The sequence below is a fragment of the Leptidea sinapis genome, chromosome 2 (genome assembly GCF_905404315.1).
Source record: "Leptidea sinapis chromosome 2, ilLepSina1.1, whole genome shotgun sequence".
Classification (NCBI taxonomy): Eukaryota; Metazoa; Arthropoda; class Insecta; order Lepidoptera; family Pieridae; genus Leptidea; species Leptidea sinapis.
In genome coordinates this window covers 14,600,253-14,621,447 of record NC_066266.1, presented here as the reverse complement: position 1 = coordinate 14,621,447, position 21,195 = coordinate 14,600,253, and the positions used below count along the sequence as shown (strand labels likewise).

General features: G+C 34.2%; 1 protein-coding gene across 1 annotated transcript; it reads left to right on the top strand.

Moving 5' to 3' along the window:
- Positions 1–10,129: 10,129 nt before the first annotated feature.
- Positions 10,130–20,889, top strand: LOC126977337 (uncharacterized abhydrolase domain-containing protein DDB_G0269086-like). Its single transcript, XM_050826108.1, has 5 exons — positions 10,130–10,193; positions 10,273–10,316; positions 13,811–14,283; positions 18,271–18,474; positions 19,722–20,889. Exons 2-5 carry the CDS (start codon positions 10,286–10,288, stop codon positions 19,875–19,877), a joined length of 864 nt encoding a protein of 287 aa, XP_050682065.1. The 5' UTR covers positions 10,130–10,193; positions 10,273–10,285; the 3' UTR covers positions 19,878–20,889.
- Positions 20,890–21,195: the final 306 nt, after the last annotated feature.

Here is a 21,195-nt window from a genome sequence, read left to right as displayed (position 1 = left end):
TTGATTAATGTTCTAAGCTTGGATTTCTAAAAAAATGTAAAAACTACCGTTATTCTTCACCTTTCACTTGCTACGCAACAGAAATGACTCCCAGGCAGTCTTAGGGTGCTTAAAGCACAGTGTTAAAGGGTTGTGTCAAAGAAGACCTGAAAAGTGCAAGTAATCATAGAAGAGGCCAAGACTCACAGAAAGGGTTGTAATGTCATTTTCGCCAACCTTATAGAAAAAAAGCATAAGGTAGTATTGTTTGCTGATGACACTACAATGATATTCAAAGTTAAAAGAAACCAACTATGACGAGGTAAACGATATTCTATCTGACATCGTGTACTGGTGTAGTGCTAATAACCTAATGTGCAAATAGCAAGAAAACCGAATGTCAATAATGTAGATGCAAGTGTTTTGTTAAGCGGAGAGGTGATAAAACCGGTGGAATCTGCAATATTTGTTGGCATTACTCTGGATTCTAAGTTACAATGGGGCCCCCATTTTGAAGGATTGCCTTATAGACTTACGGCCGGTCGCAATATACTATCTAATTTATCTCTATCTGTAGAAAAATTACTACCATCTTCTGCCAGTAATTAGCTGTCAATAATCTGAAGATGTCCCAATATACCCGATAAGTCATTGCTATCGCCTTAAAGTGGGACGCGTGAAATGCAATTTCCGTACAAACTTCTATCGCTGGTAAGCTATATGTCCTCCCACTGGTAGACAGCGTATACGTATAAGGTGAGTTACCGTCGATAAGTTATTGGGACAGAAAAGTCAACGATAGCTACGGTTTTTATCTCAAGTAGGCCACAACCAGAGACTGAATATTGGGAACGGCCGTTAGTTCTGCAGCATACGCGGTGAAAAAGATTAGACAATTAACTGACAGATACGGCGCGACTTGTTTAATGTAGTTATTTTCATAGTATTATGTCCTATGGTTATATTGTTATGGGACAGTACAACTTTGTGCTGCAGAAGAGGGTTATTCGCGCTATTTATAACCTGGGCCCTAAAGAATCATTGAGGGATTCTTTTTAAGAAATAGGTAAATATCTTAACTGTTGCTTCTCAATATAATATTCTTGATCATGTATGTACATAGGCACATATTAAATGAATTTTCTAGAAACTTTCATAATCATAATGTTAACACCAGACATAAACTTATAGTGCCTACTACTCGGCTAAATCGAGCTAGCAAGTCTTTTGTGTGGCGGTGATTATGCTTTTACAGCAAGATCCCAGAAAATGTTCAAAACAAAATTATTATGAAATACAAAAGATGTATTAAAGGTTAGGTACTATAATATAATTGAGTTTCTAAATGATATCACAGATTGGAGCGATTGCCCTCGGGCTATGAAAAAATAAATTTAATTGTACGAGTTTTACATTGTAACCATATTTTTATTAAACAAAGAAGCCCACTGAGTTTCTTGCGCCCGTTCTTCTCAGGTCTGAGGCATACTTTTTCGAATGGGTTATATAGTTCTTTACTTTCAATAAGTGATATAATAACGTATTTTAAATAAAAATATTTGAATTAGAATAGTAGAAAGTAAGAAACTGACTGATCGCGAAAGACGTAGAAAAACCCAAAATTCCATCAACAATACATCAATAACGCCATGCTTCAATGACCACGAATTATAAATTCGCGTTTCATCCGTTTACAGATTTTCAAAGAAACCTATTGATCAATTTTGTCTTCTTTGTTAGAAATAATAGGCAACATTTATATTAATACACCGGCGGTCACGATTAACTTAAATAGCACAGGACCATTATGTTTATAGAAAAGTGCAATAATTCTGGCTGTATATAAGTATTAATATTTTCAATAAAGTCGTGAAATATGGTGTACTTTTAGAGACTATAGTTCAGATTAAAAAAAAACCTATGCAAAGGAGATCTTTCTTTCACGCAGCCGTGACTTTCTTTACGATTATCTATTCTCGCTATAAACAATTTGAGCAATATTCAACCCGTGCACAATAGCAAAATTCTTGTAAAAGAAAAACAATTGTCAAAGGCAAAGCCTCTGTTTCTCTCCTCTGTCTCTCAAAGTTGTCTCTGATTATGGGCGCGTATTCGATTCACAACGAAAACTAAACGTTATTGAGTTTTTTCCAAAGTTGTATCGGAATGATGTATTTGATGAAATATTTTTTTCAAAATAGGATTCAAAATCACTTATTGAACGTCAAAAACTACCACAAAATAGATAATTAAAAAAATTGCTGCCTTAAGTTTAGATTTAGTGCTCTACACAGTATAAATATATAATTTTTAATGACAGTTTATTATAGAGAAGGCAATGCCTTTGTAGCATTTCACGACAATAGACGTCAGAGTTATCTTTCAGGACAAATATAACGATTGTATCTAGGTATAATGTTTTATTTATGCCTATCCATTGTTGCACATTAGTGCACCGGAACAATGGAACATAAAGTCTAAAAGTACACTACAGAGTCCTACAACGATAATATGGCCATTATATATTTAAAAAAAAAAACTATTCTTTAACCTTTTTTTTACAAGTATTTCAATAGAAACATTACTGATATATTTATTTAGGTAAATACAGGTATTGCTAAAATATAAACCGGGGTTTTTTAGTCATTTTTATGAACACCTCTTTTTACTGAATGTCATGCTCACTAAAATGAAGTTGCTTACGACGGCGTCGTCCCGGGTTGTTGTCGTCATTCAAATATGTACGAAGGGTACGATGGCTGGTCCATTCGTCATCTCGTGAACGGGTGCTGCTTGGGGTGCCAGGTCGACCTGTTATTGTAAATACTTAATATAATTACTAATTGTGAGAGTAATCACGACCACCATGTTCACGCAGCATCCTTACACAAACAATGAATTCAAGCTCTAAAGGTTGATGCATCTAATATACGATAGTTTATATGTATACAGTTTATACTTTACTGCTTTTTGTGGAGTATTTGATATTTAAAATGCTTTCAACTAACACAATTACAATTGAATGCAGCACCTTACAAACTAATATGTTTCGTATATCCATTGTAAAATACTCTATCGATTGAAAAGAGTGGCCGTTGAGTTCCTTGTATGTTCTTCACACAAGCTCTACTTTTTCCGAACATATGGTAGATTCAGTAATTTAAAAGAAATATTTATAGTGACGATTCAAAAGCACTTAACTTAAGCCTAATTGAATAATGTTTATTTGACTTTGACTTTGAATTATTTTAAAAACATTATAAATCCTCACGCGCCACCATTTGCCGATCAATTCATACCGGGTCCGCTAAATCGAATAAGCATTCTTAAGCACTTTAATAAAATAGTTATTTAACAAGATTACGCGATGTCTAGTTATTGTAGTGAAATTCTTACACCATTTCACGAATGACTGCAAAATCATAATGTTTGAGACTTACTTAAGTATGCTGGTTTCTAAGTAAATTTCAGATCACTCGGTAATTTTTGGGTTTTTTCAGTATTGCATGAATAAACATCGTGAATCTGAATGTAAGACCTTACAAACTAATTTGTTATGTATATACCATAGGTACTCTAATTGATTTAAACTAGCGTCCGATTAGTTTCTTGTATGTTCTTCTCACGAGCTCTACTTTTTCCAAACATTTGGTCGAATCAGTTATCAAAATGAAATATTATACCTACTTAATGACGATTCAATAGTGTTTAGTTTAACTTTGACATTGAACATTTATTAATGAACAGATAATTTATACGTCAGATTGACTTGTTGCAAGACAACCGATGAAAACAGGCCAGGTTTTTTAATTTAGTGTACGTGACAGGCTACTTCATTGCTCAAAATAGAGGTTAACAGTGAACCTTAATTTTATTCGACGTTTTCACAGCTGCCGCTGTCTATCTAGACGTATAAATGATCTAAGATCGAAGCGTGAAACATGATTTTATTATTTATTTAATCGAAGTACTTGTTATCTTTAAAATACTGCTATCTTATGGGAAGGTCATTTATGCCTCTGCGGAGGACATTTGGGGACGTGGACTCGACGGATCCTGTGAGGGCATTGCTCCTTGAGAAGATGGCATTTTACACCATTTACAAAATTGCTCAAGTTTTGGGGGCTTGATCTTCCGAGGACGGAGGATATCCGAGGTATTCGAGGAACAAACATAAACTTGTTATGCCTACTACTCGGTTAAGTTGAGTTAGTAAGTCTTTTATTGGGCGATGTATATGGTTTTACAATACGATCCCAGAAAATATACAAAACAAATGTGTTAAGTAATTTAAAAGAATTATTAAAAAACGTTTGTGTGGGTAAGGTTATTTTCGCATAAACGATTTTCTTAATGAGACCACAGACTGGGAATGAAGCGAGCACCCTCAGGCTCCTTAATTATAAATGTTTATTGTACGATATCACATTGTAATCCATATTTTTATACAAAAAAGCCCGCCGAGTTTCTTGCGCCCGGTCTTCTCAGGTCTGAGGCAATCTATTTTGAATGGGTGGTAGTTTTTGACGTTCAATAAGTGATGTTGAATAAAAATATTTGAATTTGAATATTCGTAAAAATTGCAGGTCCTGTAGAGCGGCATGTAGTAATAATGGTGAAGATAGGTTGACGAGACTGTCTCGCAGTGAGATTCATCAGTATTGATCGAAGGGACGAGACGAGCAGGACGTTCAGCTGATGGTTAAAGACATGTCCTTCCCATTACAATGCAGTGCCGCTCATGACTCTTGAAAAAACTAAAAACTGTGCGGCACTACAATTGCGCTCGTCACCTTGAGACATAAGACGTTAAGTCTCATTCGCCCAGTAATTTTACTAGCTACGGCGCCCTTCCAACCGAAACACAATAATCCTTACACATTACTGCTTCACGGCAGAAATAGGCGCCGTTGTAGTACCCATAACCTAGCCGGAATCCTGAACAAACGAGCCTCCCACTGGTAAATAATTATGAAGTGAAACCAAATATTTACGATCACTTTTCTATGGGTAAGCTTCGCTGTAAAAGCATAGTTGAGGCGTTTGTCCTGAAGGCAATAATATATATATAGGCAATAAGGCTATAATGTTAAGTACACAGAAACAAATTCTGTGTTCTGGTTAAGTAATATTGTATGTTAAATTTATTTATGGAAGAGAGCACAAACGAACGAACTGATGTTAAGTTATGAATGATCGCCTGACTGCCACCAACATTCAATTCGAATTCAAAACTCCTTACTGTAGGTACATCTTCAGGAATTTCTTTAGCACGACATATTTTGAAAAAAAGAAATAAACTGAAATAAACTTTACAAATATAAAATATAGATGAGTAGATTCCTGCAACATCAGAAGTATCACAAAAGAGCTGCCGGCCTTTTAGTAAGATGTACCTACGGTTTTTATTAACGGTACCCATATCGTATTGTCCTCGAAACACTGTACAAGGAAGCTCATACCACAGCTTGGTTGTACGTGGAATAAAGTCCTTGAAAACTGCACTGTGGAGGAACGACACATATCCAGATGGTGGAGATGATATCCTAATTTATGGCGTGTCGTGCTTGACGAGTCGTTATAGCTTTCATATGAAAAATGCTGAGATAATTTCACATGTCACGTGATACGTCTAGATAGGGCCCTGACTGTTAAGCAACGCATGATAACAGGCCAGGTTAGTAACTTTAGTGTGCACGACACTCGTGGTACGTTAGTCACATTGTTTTAGTGTGCGTGCGTTGCTGAAAATAGAGGCAAACAGTTTACCGCAGTCACCGCCTATCTAGAAAATGCTTCGCACTAAGGTCGACGCCATTACGCCAAAATGGCAGTTTTATACTTAAGCCCGTGTTATTGGCGATTGTTCTTGAATACTTAGCACATTGACGTAAAGATCTTATCAGAATTAATAATCCTACAAACCCTTGTGAGTATTTTTGAGTTTTAGAAATGTTACGAATAAGCTGTCTTGTTTAGCTTGTGAAATGTATTTGGCCAGACAACTATGACTAAATAAAGTAAAAGATCGTAACGAATGTTTGAAGTTGAGACTAGTTAAGACACCTCGGTTTCGTTGAACCATTGTGCTGAAACAATTGGTGTACTACGCAACAAAATGAAAACCGTAATTTGATTCTTTTTAATTGCAACAATTGATACCTTCTACCGTATTGATTAAGAAATCATTAAAATAATAATCGTTTAAGTATATTTTTATACATTGTTCAAAAGAGAAAGTAAGAACTGTATACAGCCACACTCTTTGTTAACATTGATGTAAGTACAGAGACAGTATGTATTCTGATTTCATAAAAGCTTTTGATAGAGTGGATCACAAAATATTATTACAGAAGTTGGTGACAACGGTATTCGTGAGAATTTGTGGAAATGGTTCACATCATATATTCGAAATGGGGCGTAAAAAGTTATAATTAATCCTTTTGAGTGTGTATCGGTCCCCAAAACTTCTAGCGTCATGCAAGGGTCCAATCTTGGTCCAATTCCTTTCATCCTTTACATTTATAATCAGCGCTTCTTTCGTATACTTTACTAATTTTACTAATATGCTGTCTAGTTGAACTTGTGAAATGTAAATTGCCAAAAAATTATGACTAAACTAAGTAAAAAAACGTAAGGAATTTTTGAAGTTGAAACTAATAATAACTAATAAGACACCTAGGTTCCGTTAAAACAATTTACTAATTGTTTTAACAAAACAGTTCAATAGTATACTTACTCTGCAACAAAATGATGACCGTATTTATTTAATTGTCATCAATAATTGATACCTTGTACCATTTTGATTAAGAAACCATAATAATAATCGTTGGAATATTGACGGGAAAAAGAATTCGTTATGAATCTCAAGTTTTTTCATCATTAATATTACATATACGATAAAATTTCAGCAAAGAGTATAAATTTAAAATCCTAAGTGTTAAAATATTTTTTGAAGAAGTAAATAACTATTTTTTAGAAGATTTGTTCTTTACTCATAGCCCATACATGACCGGATTTTTCTTGCAATGTAATAAAGTATATTGGAAAATGATTGAAATATGTTGATGATAGATTTGGTAGAGGTGACCCTTGTCCAATTCTCATAGATACCGTTTATACACTCACGTAATAAAGGACTGACAAAACAAATCAAAATAAAACGGATTTATAAACAAGTCTAATTTGGATAATTCTAATAAAATTTGACCTAATTGAAATTTTTAACTTTATTATTTAACACTATTTCAAAAATGCTTGAGCTTTAATGAGAAGAAGTGGGAAGAAAGTTATTACCACACTTTCACTTCATCTATATTATTATATATTGATATTAAAATCTGTGTGAAACGTTGCAATAAAAATACTCAAACGTCATTACTTACATAATAGGTGAAAAAACCATTTAGTAAATTGAGAATTTATTAAAACAAAAAACAAGAGTCATTGAGTACAGTAGATGCATCATTCCACACACACTGTAAATGGGTATTATGCGAATTTTTACCAACATTAATAAAAAAATATATTTTTTTACAGAAGGTAATAACTGTATACAACCACACTCTTTGATAACATGGATGCAAATAGACGGACAGACAGTGTGTGTATAAACTTCCGAAAAGATAAAGATAGAGTCACAAAAATTTCACAGATCACAAAATATTGTTTTAAGCTATCTTCATCTTAAAACAGCATTAATGGGAAATTTGTGGAAATGGATTAAATCATATTTTCCAAATAGAACACAAAAAGTTATAATTAATGGTAATGAGTCTACATCAGTCCCTATAACTTAAGGCGTAGCACAAGGAATGATTCTTGGTCCACTTATTTTCATCCAATACATTAATGACGTTAGCACTTCTTTCTAACACTCTCATTTCTTACTATGCGGTGATCGTCAGCGTATAGTAAGAGAGAGTATAGTAGAGTATAGCAGCGTATAGTAGAGTCTTCGAAAGAAGTGCTTAAAAATATCGTACGATCAGCTGTCTAACTGCCCATCTTAAATTACATGAGGACCTTGACAGATTTTCACTTTACTGCATCAAAAATAAGCTGTTGCTTAGTGTGGACAAATGTGAAGCTATTAGGTACTTTGTGGTTATTGGTGTGTGTAAAATTTTATATGTATTTTTGTAAATGTTTTAGATACTGTTTGTTTCCCAAAAATAAATTAATTAATAGAAAAGAAATATAAGCGGTTATACCTATGTACTATGCAGCAGCAAATTAGATCGAGTACAATCTGTTAAAGATCTCGGAATAATTTTGGACAGCCAACTTACTCTTGATTTGCATGCTCATCATATGTGCCATAAAGCTTATAAAATTTATTGTTTTGTAAATCGCGCAAAAATGATTTTGGTCGTCCATCAAAATATCTACAACAAATCAAGTGTACGTAACCAATTATATTATGCGACCATAATTTGGAATCCCTTTTACTAGATACATAACCTTGAAAATCCACATTTTTTTCGTCTATATATTCCTGAACTTAATTATAATTCGCTTTCTTCGTTAAAGTTTCCGTAATATGAAGCTTTAATTTATATAACGGATGTTCAGTTACATGATGTGGCATGTGCATATGGGCGGTTGACTCGCATATGCCAACCATCCCACATACTTGCCATCTTCTCCTCTCCTCAATGACATCCCGAATTAATGTAGGAATACGCTCGCATATGCGGCGTCTGACCGATATCAACAACAATGTTTTACAATATTACAACAGTGTTCAATTGATGGCGTCGGTGACGCAATACGTAGCAACTAGCTCCGATGTTTCTGAGCCCTGGAGCCCCCACGGTTCGACCCTCACCCGAAATAGGCGCCGTTGTGGTACCCATAATTTAGCCGGCATCCTGTGCAAACGAGCCTCCCGGTGGTAAATGCCCGTAGTCGCCTCTTACAGACACCCTTGGGCCCGGGACTTTATGGGATTATTTACTTTATCGGGATGATACCAACAGGTGCCCCGTATATATGATCGTTTGCTCTCCATATCCATTAAAGAAGCAAACTCTTTGTTTTTTTTTTCAATATTTATGTGTGTACGTACAAATTTTAACATTCAAATCATGCCATACAGATTGCAATTCAAAATCAAGACTGATTATTTGACTTCATGTTACAAATTTAGCAAATTTCTACACGATTCGAGTTAATTATTCGATTTCTAAAATTAATCAATATTATTTACGTAATAAGTATAATGGGATAGGAATAAGTTTATTTTATGTGATATAATATACTCTTTGTATCCGTTTCACACAATAGGCACGGAGTTACAATAAATTAATAGATCAACAACAGATATATATAGAGATGATAAAACATTGACATCTATCTAATACCGCTTTGGTACAAAATTGGTACACTAACTAGTTAAAGTATTAAAACTTTTATTTTAGCATCTCATCAGCTACAATATTTCCAGTTAAAGTATAAAAATATATTTGCACTTTAGTTTCATCCGTTCAGATTTATCAAGTTGTTACTTTAATTTACATTATCAACATCAGACATAATATATTATAAAATTTATTTCTTGGAAATCAACAGTGTTACAATGAATTTCAAGCAATTTGTTGCTTATTCAAATTCAAATATTTTTATTCAAAATAGGATATAAAATTACTTATTGAAAGCAAAAACTAGCACCCATTCACGTTACATGGTTACAAAGTAATATCGTACAATAAAAACTTATTATTTATTCGCTCCATTCCCAATCTGTGTTATCATTAAGAAAGTAACTTATGTTATAGTAACCTTAACAATTCTTTTGAATTTCGTAGTATATAAATTTGATTTGAACATTATCTGGGATCTTGTTGTAAAGGCATATACAACGCCCCACAAAAGACTTATGTTAAGATTATAAGAATAGACAAATCAATTGAAATAAACTGAAACTGATATTTTTCATTCTTTTAAATTCAAATTTACTATGACCGCATTATTATAATATAAATAATAATACAATTGTGAATCACAGAAGCATCAATAGTTAGTCGTGATCTACTCCCCACTCACTAACAGCTCTATACAATTCCGTACGCTTTTCGTTCAAGAGAGTTAATCAACCGTTTACTATAAATACAATTTCAAAGTGAAGCCTTCCACATTGGTCTATCACTAGTGCAAGGGGCACTCACAACCCCCACAAGCGTTCAATTAAGCACTCGTGAACGTCCCGGAAGGTAGAAAATTTATTAAGTGTTGAAATTGTGAAATTAAATTAAAAAAGATTTTTTTAATCATATTTTCTTGTGATTTCAGTTCGTCTTACAACATGTCGTACAAAGTGGTGCTCCTCTGTTTATGTAAGTGCCTTTTTTTCGTTTTAAGTTTTTCAAAGAATGACTGACTTATTAATAATTATAAGATATATTTCAAAAATAATAGTAATTCCAAAAATGCTTCCTATATATTTAATCATCTATACTAATATTATAAAGAAAGATTTGATTGTTTTTTTTTGCATGAAACCGAATCTACTGAACCGATTTGAGCAATTCTTTTCACTGTTGGGAAGCTACATCCCCTAGTGTAAAAAAATAACGGAAAATATTCTTTTCATCGCGTGCGCTGCGAAATGTATTGATGATAGAATAAAATAATGTACTACGACATTGCAGAAAGTTCTTTTTTTTTAATTTAATTGAAATGTCGCTACTACGTGCTCAGTCCTTTATGCTTTTCTCATCCAAGTCGCACCTGCCACCTTTTGAATATCGTCTGCCCATTTTCGATGCTGTATTTCTTTATTTTCTTTATTAATAGTTAAAACTATGGGATGAGCTTTGTATTGAGATGTTTTTCTTAGACACGATACGGTTATCGTTAAAGAAGTGAGTAACTCCACCGCCCATCTACGCTTTTGTAATTTCGATGGAATTGCTAGAGATTGTGGCCAGCGGTGATCTGTTAGGTCTATCATGTAACCCGAACGCTCGACTTTCCTTCTGTTCCATAAACAAATCGTCTAAAGAAGAAAACGCTCTTTTAAATAGAAAACTTCATCTTCAAAGAAATAGTTGTATTTTTTGTTAAATGATATTACACTGAACTGCAAAACTAAGTACGATTTTTTTTCTAAACTGTAGAAGATAGAGAGTTAAAATATCTAACATTTTATACCAAATTATATCAGGTTTCTTTGAAACTGCAGTAAAAAGTACATTTGTAACATTTTCTATGGCCACAAAATCTGTACGACCTTCTGAAGATATGCCAGCGTGTATGTACACTGCCTTCACCGTACCGTGGACTCTTTCTTAGAAGCAGGTCACCAGTACACGTTTCACCTTCCATCAGAAGATTAAAATGAGAGTTGGTTTTGCAAGCCACTGTTTTAGCCTCAACTCTGTGTAGTTTTCACTTAAGTCGTATGGTGAGAAGCACGTATACTAAGTCTCGTTTAATATACACAAGTTTTTCATATTTTAACCTCGTCTTGATTAATTCACTTTTTAAAGAAAATTTTTTGAAGCACCCCGTTTTTCTTTAAAGTGCTCGAAAGGAAAATACTTACAAAGTTCATTCAATATGGATATGGAATTCACGTATATACAAATAAACTTTGAAAACAAAATTTAAGATTGATACTGGACTCGAAACCGCGACCTCTTTCGTGCGATCGCTCTTCCACTGACCCAACCGTTCGAGTGACGTCACTTCATAAATCTTGATATTATGTCTTGTTCAATTCAATTGAAGCCACAACCTGAGATTTGAACAAGACATATCCAGATCTAGGAACGTGACGTCACTCGAACGGTTGGCTCAGGGAAAGAGCGGAACGCGGGATGTCGCGTATTCGAGTCCCGTATCGTTCATAAATTTTGTTTTCAAATTTAATTTATGTAATTAATCCCAGAAGTGAGGGGTATCACTTTAAAAAAAATCAAAATGTTCACGTATATAATAGTATATTGTGGAACTCGTGCGACAAGTTATCGATTGTCCACATAAGCGAAGTAGAACGCACGAGCGAAGCGAGTGCGACCATTCACTTGAGTCCCGACAAATATATAAAAAGTAAAAAAAAAATGTATTTCGAACAATAAATAAAAATTAATTGCTATTAATTAACAAAAAAGAAATTTTTAAATTTTTTATAAGGGTGAATCATGCCCAGACCAAAAATAATAGCTGAAAGATTAAGCATTTAAAAAAGTTTCAAATAATTAAAATAATTATATATTATTATTATTATAATAAAAAGAGTTTAATTTATTTGATCAGAACAAAAAAACAAGAACAACAACGGCAACATAAATAAATTAATTTTGTAATTATTTTATTTATTTTAGCAATTTTATCTAAATTTGCGTGCGACAAGTAAACTTTTTGCACTCAAATTTTAAAATGGGCAAACGGCTCTTTTTCAACCGCAACAATTAGTGCCAATATACTACATTTCCCCTATGAGTAATACAAATAATTTAGTTAGATAAGCATTCACACTAATTACATAAGCCCGGTAGCTATACTTATTCACAGGTGTAATGAATCATATCACTGCCTACAACTACATAACTAATATTATTTAACTATGTGTAAATTAATACATTAAATTACTTCGCGTGATTATGAATAAGTACTTCCGAAATATTAAACAAACGCTTCAATAATATTATGACTAGTGTTATGTGAAGATCAGATGTAATAGAAGAAAATTTTCCATTGTTTTGTTAAAACTTAAACAACAAAATCAAACATCACAGCTCGTTTGCTCTCCTGTTTCATGAAATAAATTCTTTAAATATGTTAAATGTTTATGTACAATGTTTTTAAATCATGAAAAAAATCACGGCAGTGATGGTTTTATTATCAAGGGGTATTAAATCCTATTCATCGATTCGATGAAAGATGCCTCAAACCTAACAGGAATTGACGCTAAAAACAGCGGAACAAATTGCATTATAATTGAAATTTTATTTAAATCATACCTAATATTACTTATCATAAGAATCCGATTCTAGAACTCTAATGTTTTAGAAGACAATATTTACTAGACATAGATTGAGGTGATAGGAAATATGACCTGATATAAGAATTAATCAGTGTTCACCATAGCCTTCTGTAGTAAACAATATCTAGCGGAACTTTACCATCCAGTATTTTGATAGAGTTTCTTTCTAACATTAATAAAACTTTTCATTAAAACCTCTTATTAATGTTAATTTCCTTAATAATGTATTTATTTTTTAACAGTCAGCAACAAATATTTTCGAAATTTATGATTTCAATATTAAAAACATTTACAAAGCCTCTACTTAATATATGTCAAATTTGTTCAAATTGAATTAAAAAAAATATGTTTATATATTTTAGGCGTATAAATTAAAATCAATTAATCTTAGTTAATTTATACGTCTAAATAGAGCCTCTTGCTGGTAGATAACCAATGAAAACAGGCGCGGTTTATTACTTTAGTATACGTGACAAGCTACGTCTTACGCTCGCAATTTGTGGGGCAGTCATAGACTATCTAGAGACGTATAAATGATATAAGAATGAAATAAAATGTTCTCAATGAAGTAGAAGTTTGTATGAGGCAATTTTATTTGCAGATTTACGAAAGTCTGAAGGGCGCCGTAGCTACTGATTACTGGGCAAATGAGACTTAACATCGTATGTCTCAAGGTGGCCGCTCAGAATTTTTTGGGCTTTTCAAAAACCCTGAGCGGCACTGCATTGTAATAGGCAGGGCGTATCATTTACCATCAGCTGAACGTCCTGCTCGTCTTGTCCGGTATTTAACAGTTTTTTTTCCTATTTAAACAATTGATTTTAATAATTTGTCTTCCAGGTGCCGTATACTTCACAACAGCCGCCCCAGCGAACCGACCGGAATATGATTATGAGTATGACAACTCAGCTCAAGCAGCTCAGGCGCCAGCTGAGTCAAGTCACTATGACGCTTACATCCAAGACGTCAAGGCCGCAGCCACTGGCGACGCTAGTAAGAAGGGCTTCAGTAGAGGAAGTGGTCTGAGAACTATCGCTGTAGGTTCAGCCAATCAAGCGAAAACAGCGCTTGGAAACCAGCAAGCTGCAGCGTACCAGGCTGCCTATGTGGCGAAGAACACTCTTGCCCAATCAGCGGCCCAGTCCAGTGCTACAGCGCAAGCAGCGCTAGCGGGGAAGCAAGTGATACTGTCTGGCTTGGAGCAGCAAGTGAGAGACGCTAAGGTGGCGCTCCAAGGAGAAGAGATGCAGCTGCAACAGGCCAAGAGATCAGCACAAGCCGCGGCCCAAGCTGCCCAACAGGCCATGCACCAAGTATGTTGAATATTTATGTAATTTATACCAGTGGGAGTCTCGGGAGGGCTAGATTATGGGTACCACAACGGCGCCTATTTCTGCCGTGAAGCAGTCAAACATTATTGTGTTTCGGTCTGAAGGGCGCTACTGAAATTACTGAGGAAATGGAGTCAATATCTTATGTCTCAAGGTGACGAGCGCAATTGTAGTGCCACTCAGAGTTTTGTTTTTTTTATGGAATAGGAGTATAAACGAGCATACGGGTCTCCTGGTGTTAAGTGATCACCGCCGCCTACATTCTTTTGCAACATCAGAGGAATAACAGGAGGGTTGCCGGCCTTTAAGCAAAGGTGTACGTGCTTTTTTTAAAGGTACCCATGTCGTATCGTTTTTTCAAGAATCTTGAGCGGCACTGCATTGCAATGGGCACCATTAGTTGAACGTTCTGCTTGTCTCGTCCCTTATTGTCATAAAAAATATATCAAACCAAATGCTTACACTCTCTGCAACACCATAGTAACAGAAGTATAAACTGTAACTGTAATCTGGCACAAAATTCTAGCGAAAAAATTAGTATGATTAGTTCTGGTTTGTAAGGAGGTGTCAGTGAAGAATGAAATTTCCAGCGCAGCGCAATATATCAAGTATTATCTCAAATCAAACATGATCTTGTTATTAATTTATTGATGCTAGTAATGTACTCAAGCCCAATGTCAAAGCGAATTTTCTCCTAATCTACTAGACCAAATCTGGTGAAATTTGGTAGGATGGTATAATCCTATGTCCGAAACACAGATGAGCAAAATATTTTTTTTTTTCAAATAAGGGTCATTTTCGGGGGACAAATTATTGGGAAATTAAAAAAAAATTGCAAAGCTTATTGTGTCATATGTCAAATGAAAGGGCTCGTTATGGGGATTTTGTTATTATTGTAAAATAAATAGTTTTGATTTTATTCATGAAAGAAGATGAAAATTTACCTCCCCTCTGATCTCCAAAACTACTGAGCCTAAAATTTTGAAAAAAAAAAGTAAATATAGTTCATTGCTTGTATATTACAGGAAAAACTATAAATATTCTACTAATTAGTTCTTCACAAAGAAATTCAGATTTCACATTTAGTAAGAGTACCAATTGTAGAACACACCATAATTGAATAAATCATTTGACATTGTACGGAGCGCGAGTTCAACTCGCACTTGGCCTGTTCTTTTCTAAAAGGCTGACAACGCTCCTGTGATTCCTCTTGTATTGCAACAGAATGTGGGCGGCAGTGATCACTTACCATCAGGTGACCCTCAAGGTCGTTTGTCCTCCTCTTCCATAAAATAATCCTTTTGAGATCAATGACAACGAAGGCTTAATACTAATCATTAATTAAATCAATTTAAAGGGCTGTAATGGAAAAATTATTCTCGAGATCTGTCCTGTCACTCGCTTCCAAAGCGTGACAGGATAAGCATTGTTTATTCTAGCGAAAAAAGAAACTTGAAGAAACTTAATGTCAACCCTGCTAAAGATAAAAAATATTTGGTTAAAAAAATAATAATATTAATATATACCAAACACGTAGGAAGGAAAATCAATCTATGCTAATGGCAAACAAAAGATCTGTGAAATTCGATTTCATAAAAAGAAATCATTTTTATTTAACAATGTTAACATCGAAAGTCCTTTGCTAGTATATTGCCCTGTCGGTTCCTAGTATGTATAAAAGTAGGTCATATCGTAAATTGTTTAAATAATAACCAATCTAAGATAAAAATACTTGAAAACAAAATATCACTTCAATTGAAAACATCCCAATGGCCTCTCGAATTTCATTTATTAATTGACCGACAAATAAGAAATGAAGAAATCCCAACAGAAATGACAATGGACTAAATTCAGTGTTGTTTTGTGGAAAAAACATTAACGAAAGCAATTTGTGATCACTACGAAATAAAGTTACGTACAGTTTGCGTAATTTGTCGCAAGCAATAACGTAAAAAAGATCGAAAACTGTTGTCACTTGAACTGTGCAAAATATTACAAGATCTCTGAATACAATTGATAATTTGTATGTTTTCTCAATTATATTATAGTATCTATAAGCTTCGTTTGCTTTTAACAAAAATGTTTTTCTTACTTCATTTTACTTTTGCTATTGCTAATTCTGCAGCATCAATAAAAAAAAATTAAACTTTTCTCAGACGATGTCGCTTGTCGACACATATTTGTATTTTTTTAATAAATTAAATTGCTAATGCTGAAATTATGTCAATTAGGTAACTTTACATATGGGCAGTTTATTTATGTTTGTAAATATTATATTTTCTGTAAGTCTTATTGGCTGTTGTACAATATTCATAGCAAAATTAACTTTACCAAACACACGTTCATTTGTTTGTCGATGTAAAATAGTCATCAATCCGAATATTCGTTGTTAAATTTTTTTAAAAGGTTTGACCTAGACCTGACCCATGTCAATGAAATTCATTTTTGCCATATCTTTATCATATCTGAATTATTGTTTGAATGCTACAACTGCGGTTGGCAACCGTTGTGCTCCATTTACTGTTCGTGTCGATTTTACAATATTCTCTATAAGATTTCCGAGATGGTTTGCTTTCAGACACGATCTCTACGCAGTAATGATCAAATGCGACTCTACTTATCAATAAAATATTAGAGAGTATTGTAAAAAAGCAAATTTAAAAAACTCCCACAACCTTACCAAAATATTACTAGGTACCATAATATTATAAATAACTTCATAAATCTAGAATAACACATAGCAGTACTTTCCCTTTTAATATATAGTACCTGTCCGCCCGAGCCTTGCACGGATTTTTAAGAATGTTCAAAACTTTAACAAAATATGCTAATAGGACATCTGGATTCAAACCGGGTCTTGTGACGTGTGTCCCATCTGAGGTATTATAGTCCTGTATATAGTGGCGAAATTTACCATTGTATTCTAATGCTATTGTAGCTGTTTCTCATTTAAACACGGACAAAACTACTTTTTTTTTAAATTGAAACCTAGCTAGATGGATTTCTCTCCCCCGAAACTATTTTAACTAATTTTATGAAAATCGTTGGAGCCGTTTCCAAGATTCATATTAAAGATAATATACAAGTGTTGCTCGTTTAAAGATATAAGATTTAATAATATTCACATATAATTCGTACATAAACATGTAAACTCAAATAGACTAACGCTTATGAATTGATTTTAAATAGATTTAGTAAATTATTTTAAGTATATTTATATTATTTTAACATATTGTTCTTATTTCAGTATGACGAGATGAAAAAAAAATACTTAAGCATAGGTACTGAATTAATTAACTAATATTTAAATTAATTACTTTTTAAAGGATTAAAACGTGTGTAACTGTATTTATTACATAAGCTATTTGCGTAAAAGTTACTTTATTAGAATTAATTTATATAACTCGTTGCGTAACCTTTGCAGGAGTATATTTTCATCCCCCAGAAATATTCTGTAGAAATATTTTTTTATGTTGATTTGCCTGCTATCTTATTTATTTTATATATAAAGTTACAACGGAGTCTTTCATGAAATTATTTGTGATGCTTTAATAGCAAAAGATCAAGGGTTCGATTCCCACTTAAGGACCCACATAATACTTAAGATCTAAAATTTTAAACCTCTAACAAATGAATGAGGGAAACAAATATAATTTATAAGATCTAAAACCTTAGATAATTTATGCGTCTAGGCAACCGATGAAAACAGGCCAGGTATATTACTTTAGTATGCGTGACAAGCTACGTCTTACTGTGATTCGCGATCTGTGTTTCATTTGTGTTAGTGTACGTGCATTGCTCAAAATAGAGGTTAACAGTTGAACTCTATTTTTTTCCACGTTTTCACAGCTGTCACAATATACACAGACGTATAAATGATCTAGGATTTAAAAATAGAAACAAAACTGGATAAAATAAAAAATTTGGTTATTACCAGCGCACAACGTTTAAGCAAACACAAAATTGCAGGTGAACGTCATCCAAGCAGCTCTGAACGCAGCGCAGGCGACATCGGAGAATGCGAACGAAGCAGCGTCCCAGGCGGCCGGGGAACTGGGAGCACAGACGGCCATGGTGGGGGCGGCTCGCCAGCGGCTCCAGACCTTGCAGGAGCAGCTCAAGGGAGTTAGGATCGACTTCGAGGCCACGCAGGCTGCTGCCAGGAAAGCTCAGGTTAGAATCATTTTCAATTCATGGTTGTCTGTCACAGCGGAGCCCCCAATCCGATCCTCGTCCGTCACGTACCAACGTGTTTTCGGTTTTTGAATTCATATGAACCATTCGACGCGCTTTAAAAGGTCGGCTTTAAAAGGTATTGTTCTTGGGGCTTTTCTGGTGATATAAGAGGGTAGAGGCTGCAGGATCACTTACCATCAGATGACCCGTATGCCCGTTTGTCCTCCTCTTACATAATCAAAGATACACGTGGAAGAGTATGTACTACTCTATAGATGCACTCGATTTACAGACTCCCAATTGAGACTTGCTAATTGTTTATTCCCACATACTGGATGAGACTTTGTTGGGGTTTCCCATTTTAGGATAATCTGCAGCTTTCTTTATACAAGAGAGGGCAAATTGACTCAAGTGATGAAAAGTGGTGCGAAAAACACCCATGAAATTCAATACCAGGAATCAAGAGATGCGATGCCTTTAAGTTGGGAGTATGCTCTATGCTTGAAGGTTCATGAGTCGTATTGGCTCTGGAAAACTTCAAACAGTAATTGATTTCCGCTTGCAACCTGCCTGGATAAATTAACATAAAAACCACCACCACCAGAGTTTCAGGCGAAAGTAGTTCGCTTTTGAAAAATATAATCAGTCATGCATTGCAGATTCCTATTCAGGGTTGTGCATCTTCTGCAGTTATACCGATAGTTTTATACTGACCTTTTCATTCCCATCAAAGATTAATATTAGGTACACATCGTGAAAGGCCTTTTCGACCCCCATCGCAATGAAATATAAAAATAAATTATTCAGAAGGTATTCTTAAAATAATAATGTATATACTTGTACCTAGTAGTGTCAAGTCTAAATTGAATTTATTTGGACCTCTGCCGCACCAGCTCAAAATTTATTATTTTGATTGCAGTCATTGGATTAAGTCGCTCCATTTAAGCGGCTGTATACATTATTTAATTAACCAAAGCTACTGACAGAGTCCGAATGATTGCGAAACTAAAGTGGCAAATCGTTTGTTCGGGATCAAGCACAATAAAAACACTCACCAGTACTATATTACTATCCACTTTAAAAATAACTGTATAAATTAATCAACAATTAGGTATTAACCAATGTAAGCGCGACCCAAGTAGAGCCTAGCGCCATCATTTGATCTAGTACAAAAACAATATTGATACCCTATTTCCTGGATTTTATCTGAAATAATCAAGCTTTTAATTTGCTGTTATTCACAGGCCGCGGCCCAACAAGCCCAAGCTAACGCGGCGGAAGCGGCAGCGAAGGCGGCGGCGGCTGGTCTCGGTCAGCGTCACGACTCCTCGCACGAAGGTACGGAGGTTCAGGAGCGGCAGGCGGACACGAGGGAGTACTACCGAACTGACCGGCACTAGTAGCGGCTTTGAACACACGTCGTTTGATCATTACTACAGTTACTAAAACAAAATATAAACATCATATCTTTAAACGAACAAATCTTGTATACAAATATACAATCTGGCTCTCGGAAACGGCTCCAACGATTTTCATAAAATTTAGTATGCAGGGGATTTCGGGTGCGATAAATCGATAAAAGGAGAGTAAATAAAAAACACAATTTTCCTCTTAAACCAAATTGTTGTGAGCCTTCTTGAGTGTAAATTCCGATAAGATTCGTCTTCGATCAATTCGACACTTGTTTCACCTTTACACAAGGCATTTCATCATTTGGCGAGTCATCATCTACTGAAGATGCCTCGTGTAGTGGCGAAACACGCCTCGAATCGATCGAAGACGAATTTCGATTTCCGCAATGTAACGCTTAATTCAATACATTTTCGTCTTCAATATAACATTTAATTTACAATAATAATAATTCATAATTTATTCTGAATGATTTTGTTTTCTGAGCACGATCAAACGACGTTCTAGAACAATTGTTATTTGATACTAAAATAGAATAGTTAAGTGAAGGACACAATATTTATTTCTTTTCTGTCCTATTTCAGTATCAAAAAAAGACATAGGTAGTTGTAAATAAATTAATTAATAGATTGTTGAACTTAATAATAATTTATATTTTTATACGATTTTTATACTGTAGTAGTATTTAAAAACTTTTTCACATTCGCAACATTCACACGAATAATTAAATAACCATATGGGTATTCATTGGAAATTATCATTATGAGATAGTCTTGTTTTTGTTAATAATTTTGATGACAATAGCCAGAAATAGAACGAACAGATTGCAATGCAAAAAGTGCATGAAACTCTTGCGATGCTATTACGCAAATTTACGTGTCGAATATTGCGTTAATGAACACTCGAGAACTTTCATTTTTGTATGACAAAAATGATTGTTAGACAAATAACTTGATAAGTGCGATGTCCGAATGTTGTTAATAAATAATATTTTGTTTTCAATTGTTATTTTAATTTGACTGTGACTTCACGACTTTGCGACTTTGACATCTCACTTATACTGTAGACTAACCCACAACTATTGGAGGCAATCACAAGTAAATTAGAATAATGATAACTGATCAATCAACGTATTTAGGATCAAAACTGTTTCGTTGGTATGTTGAAATACGCGGTTAAACTTTTTGGAAAAAAAAGTTTTGGAGATATTCAAATTCAAATAATTGTATTCAAAATGGGATTTAATATCACATATTGAATGTCAAAAACTACCACCCATTCGAAAAGATATGCCTCAGACCTGACAAG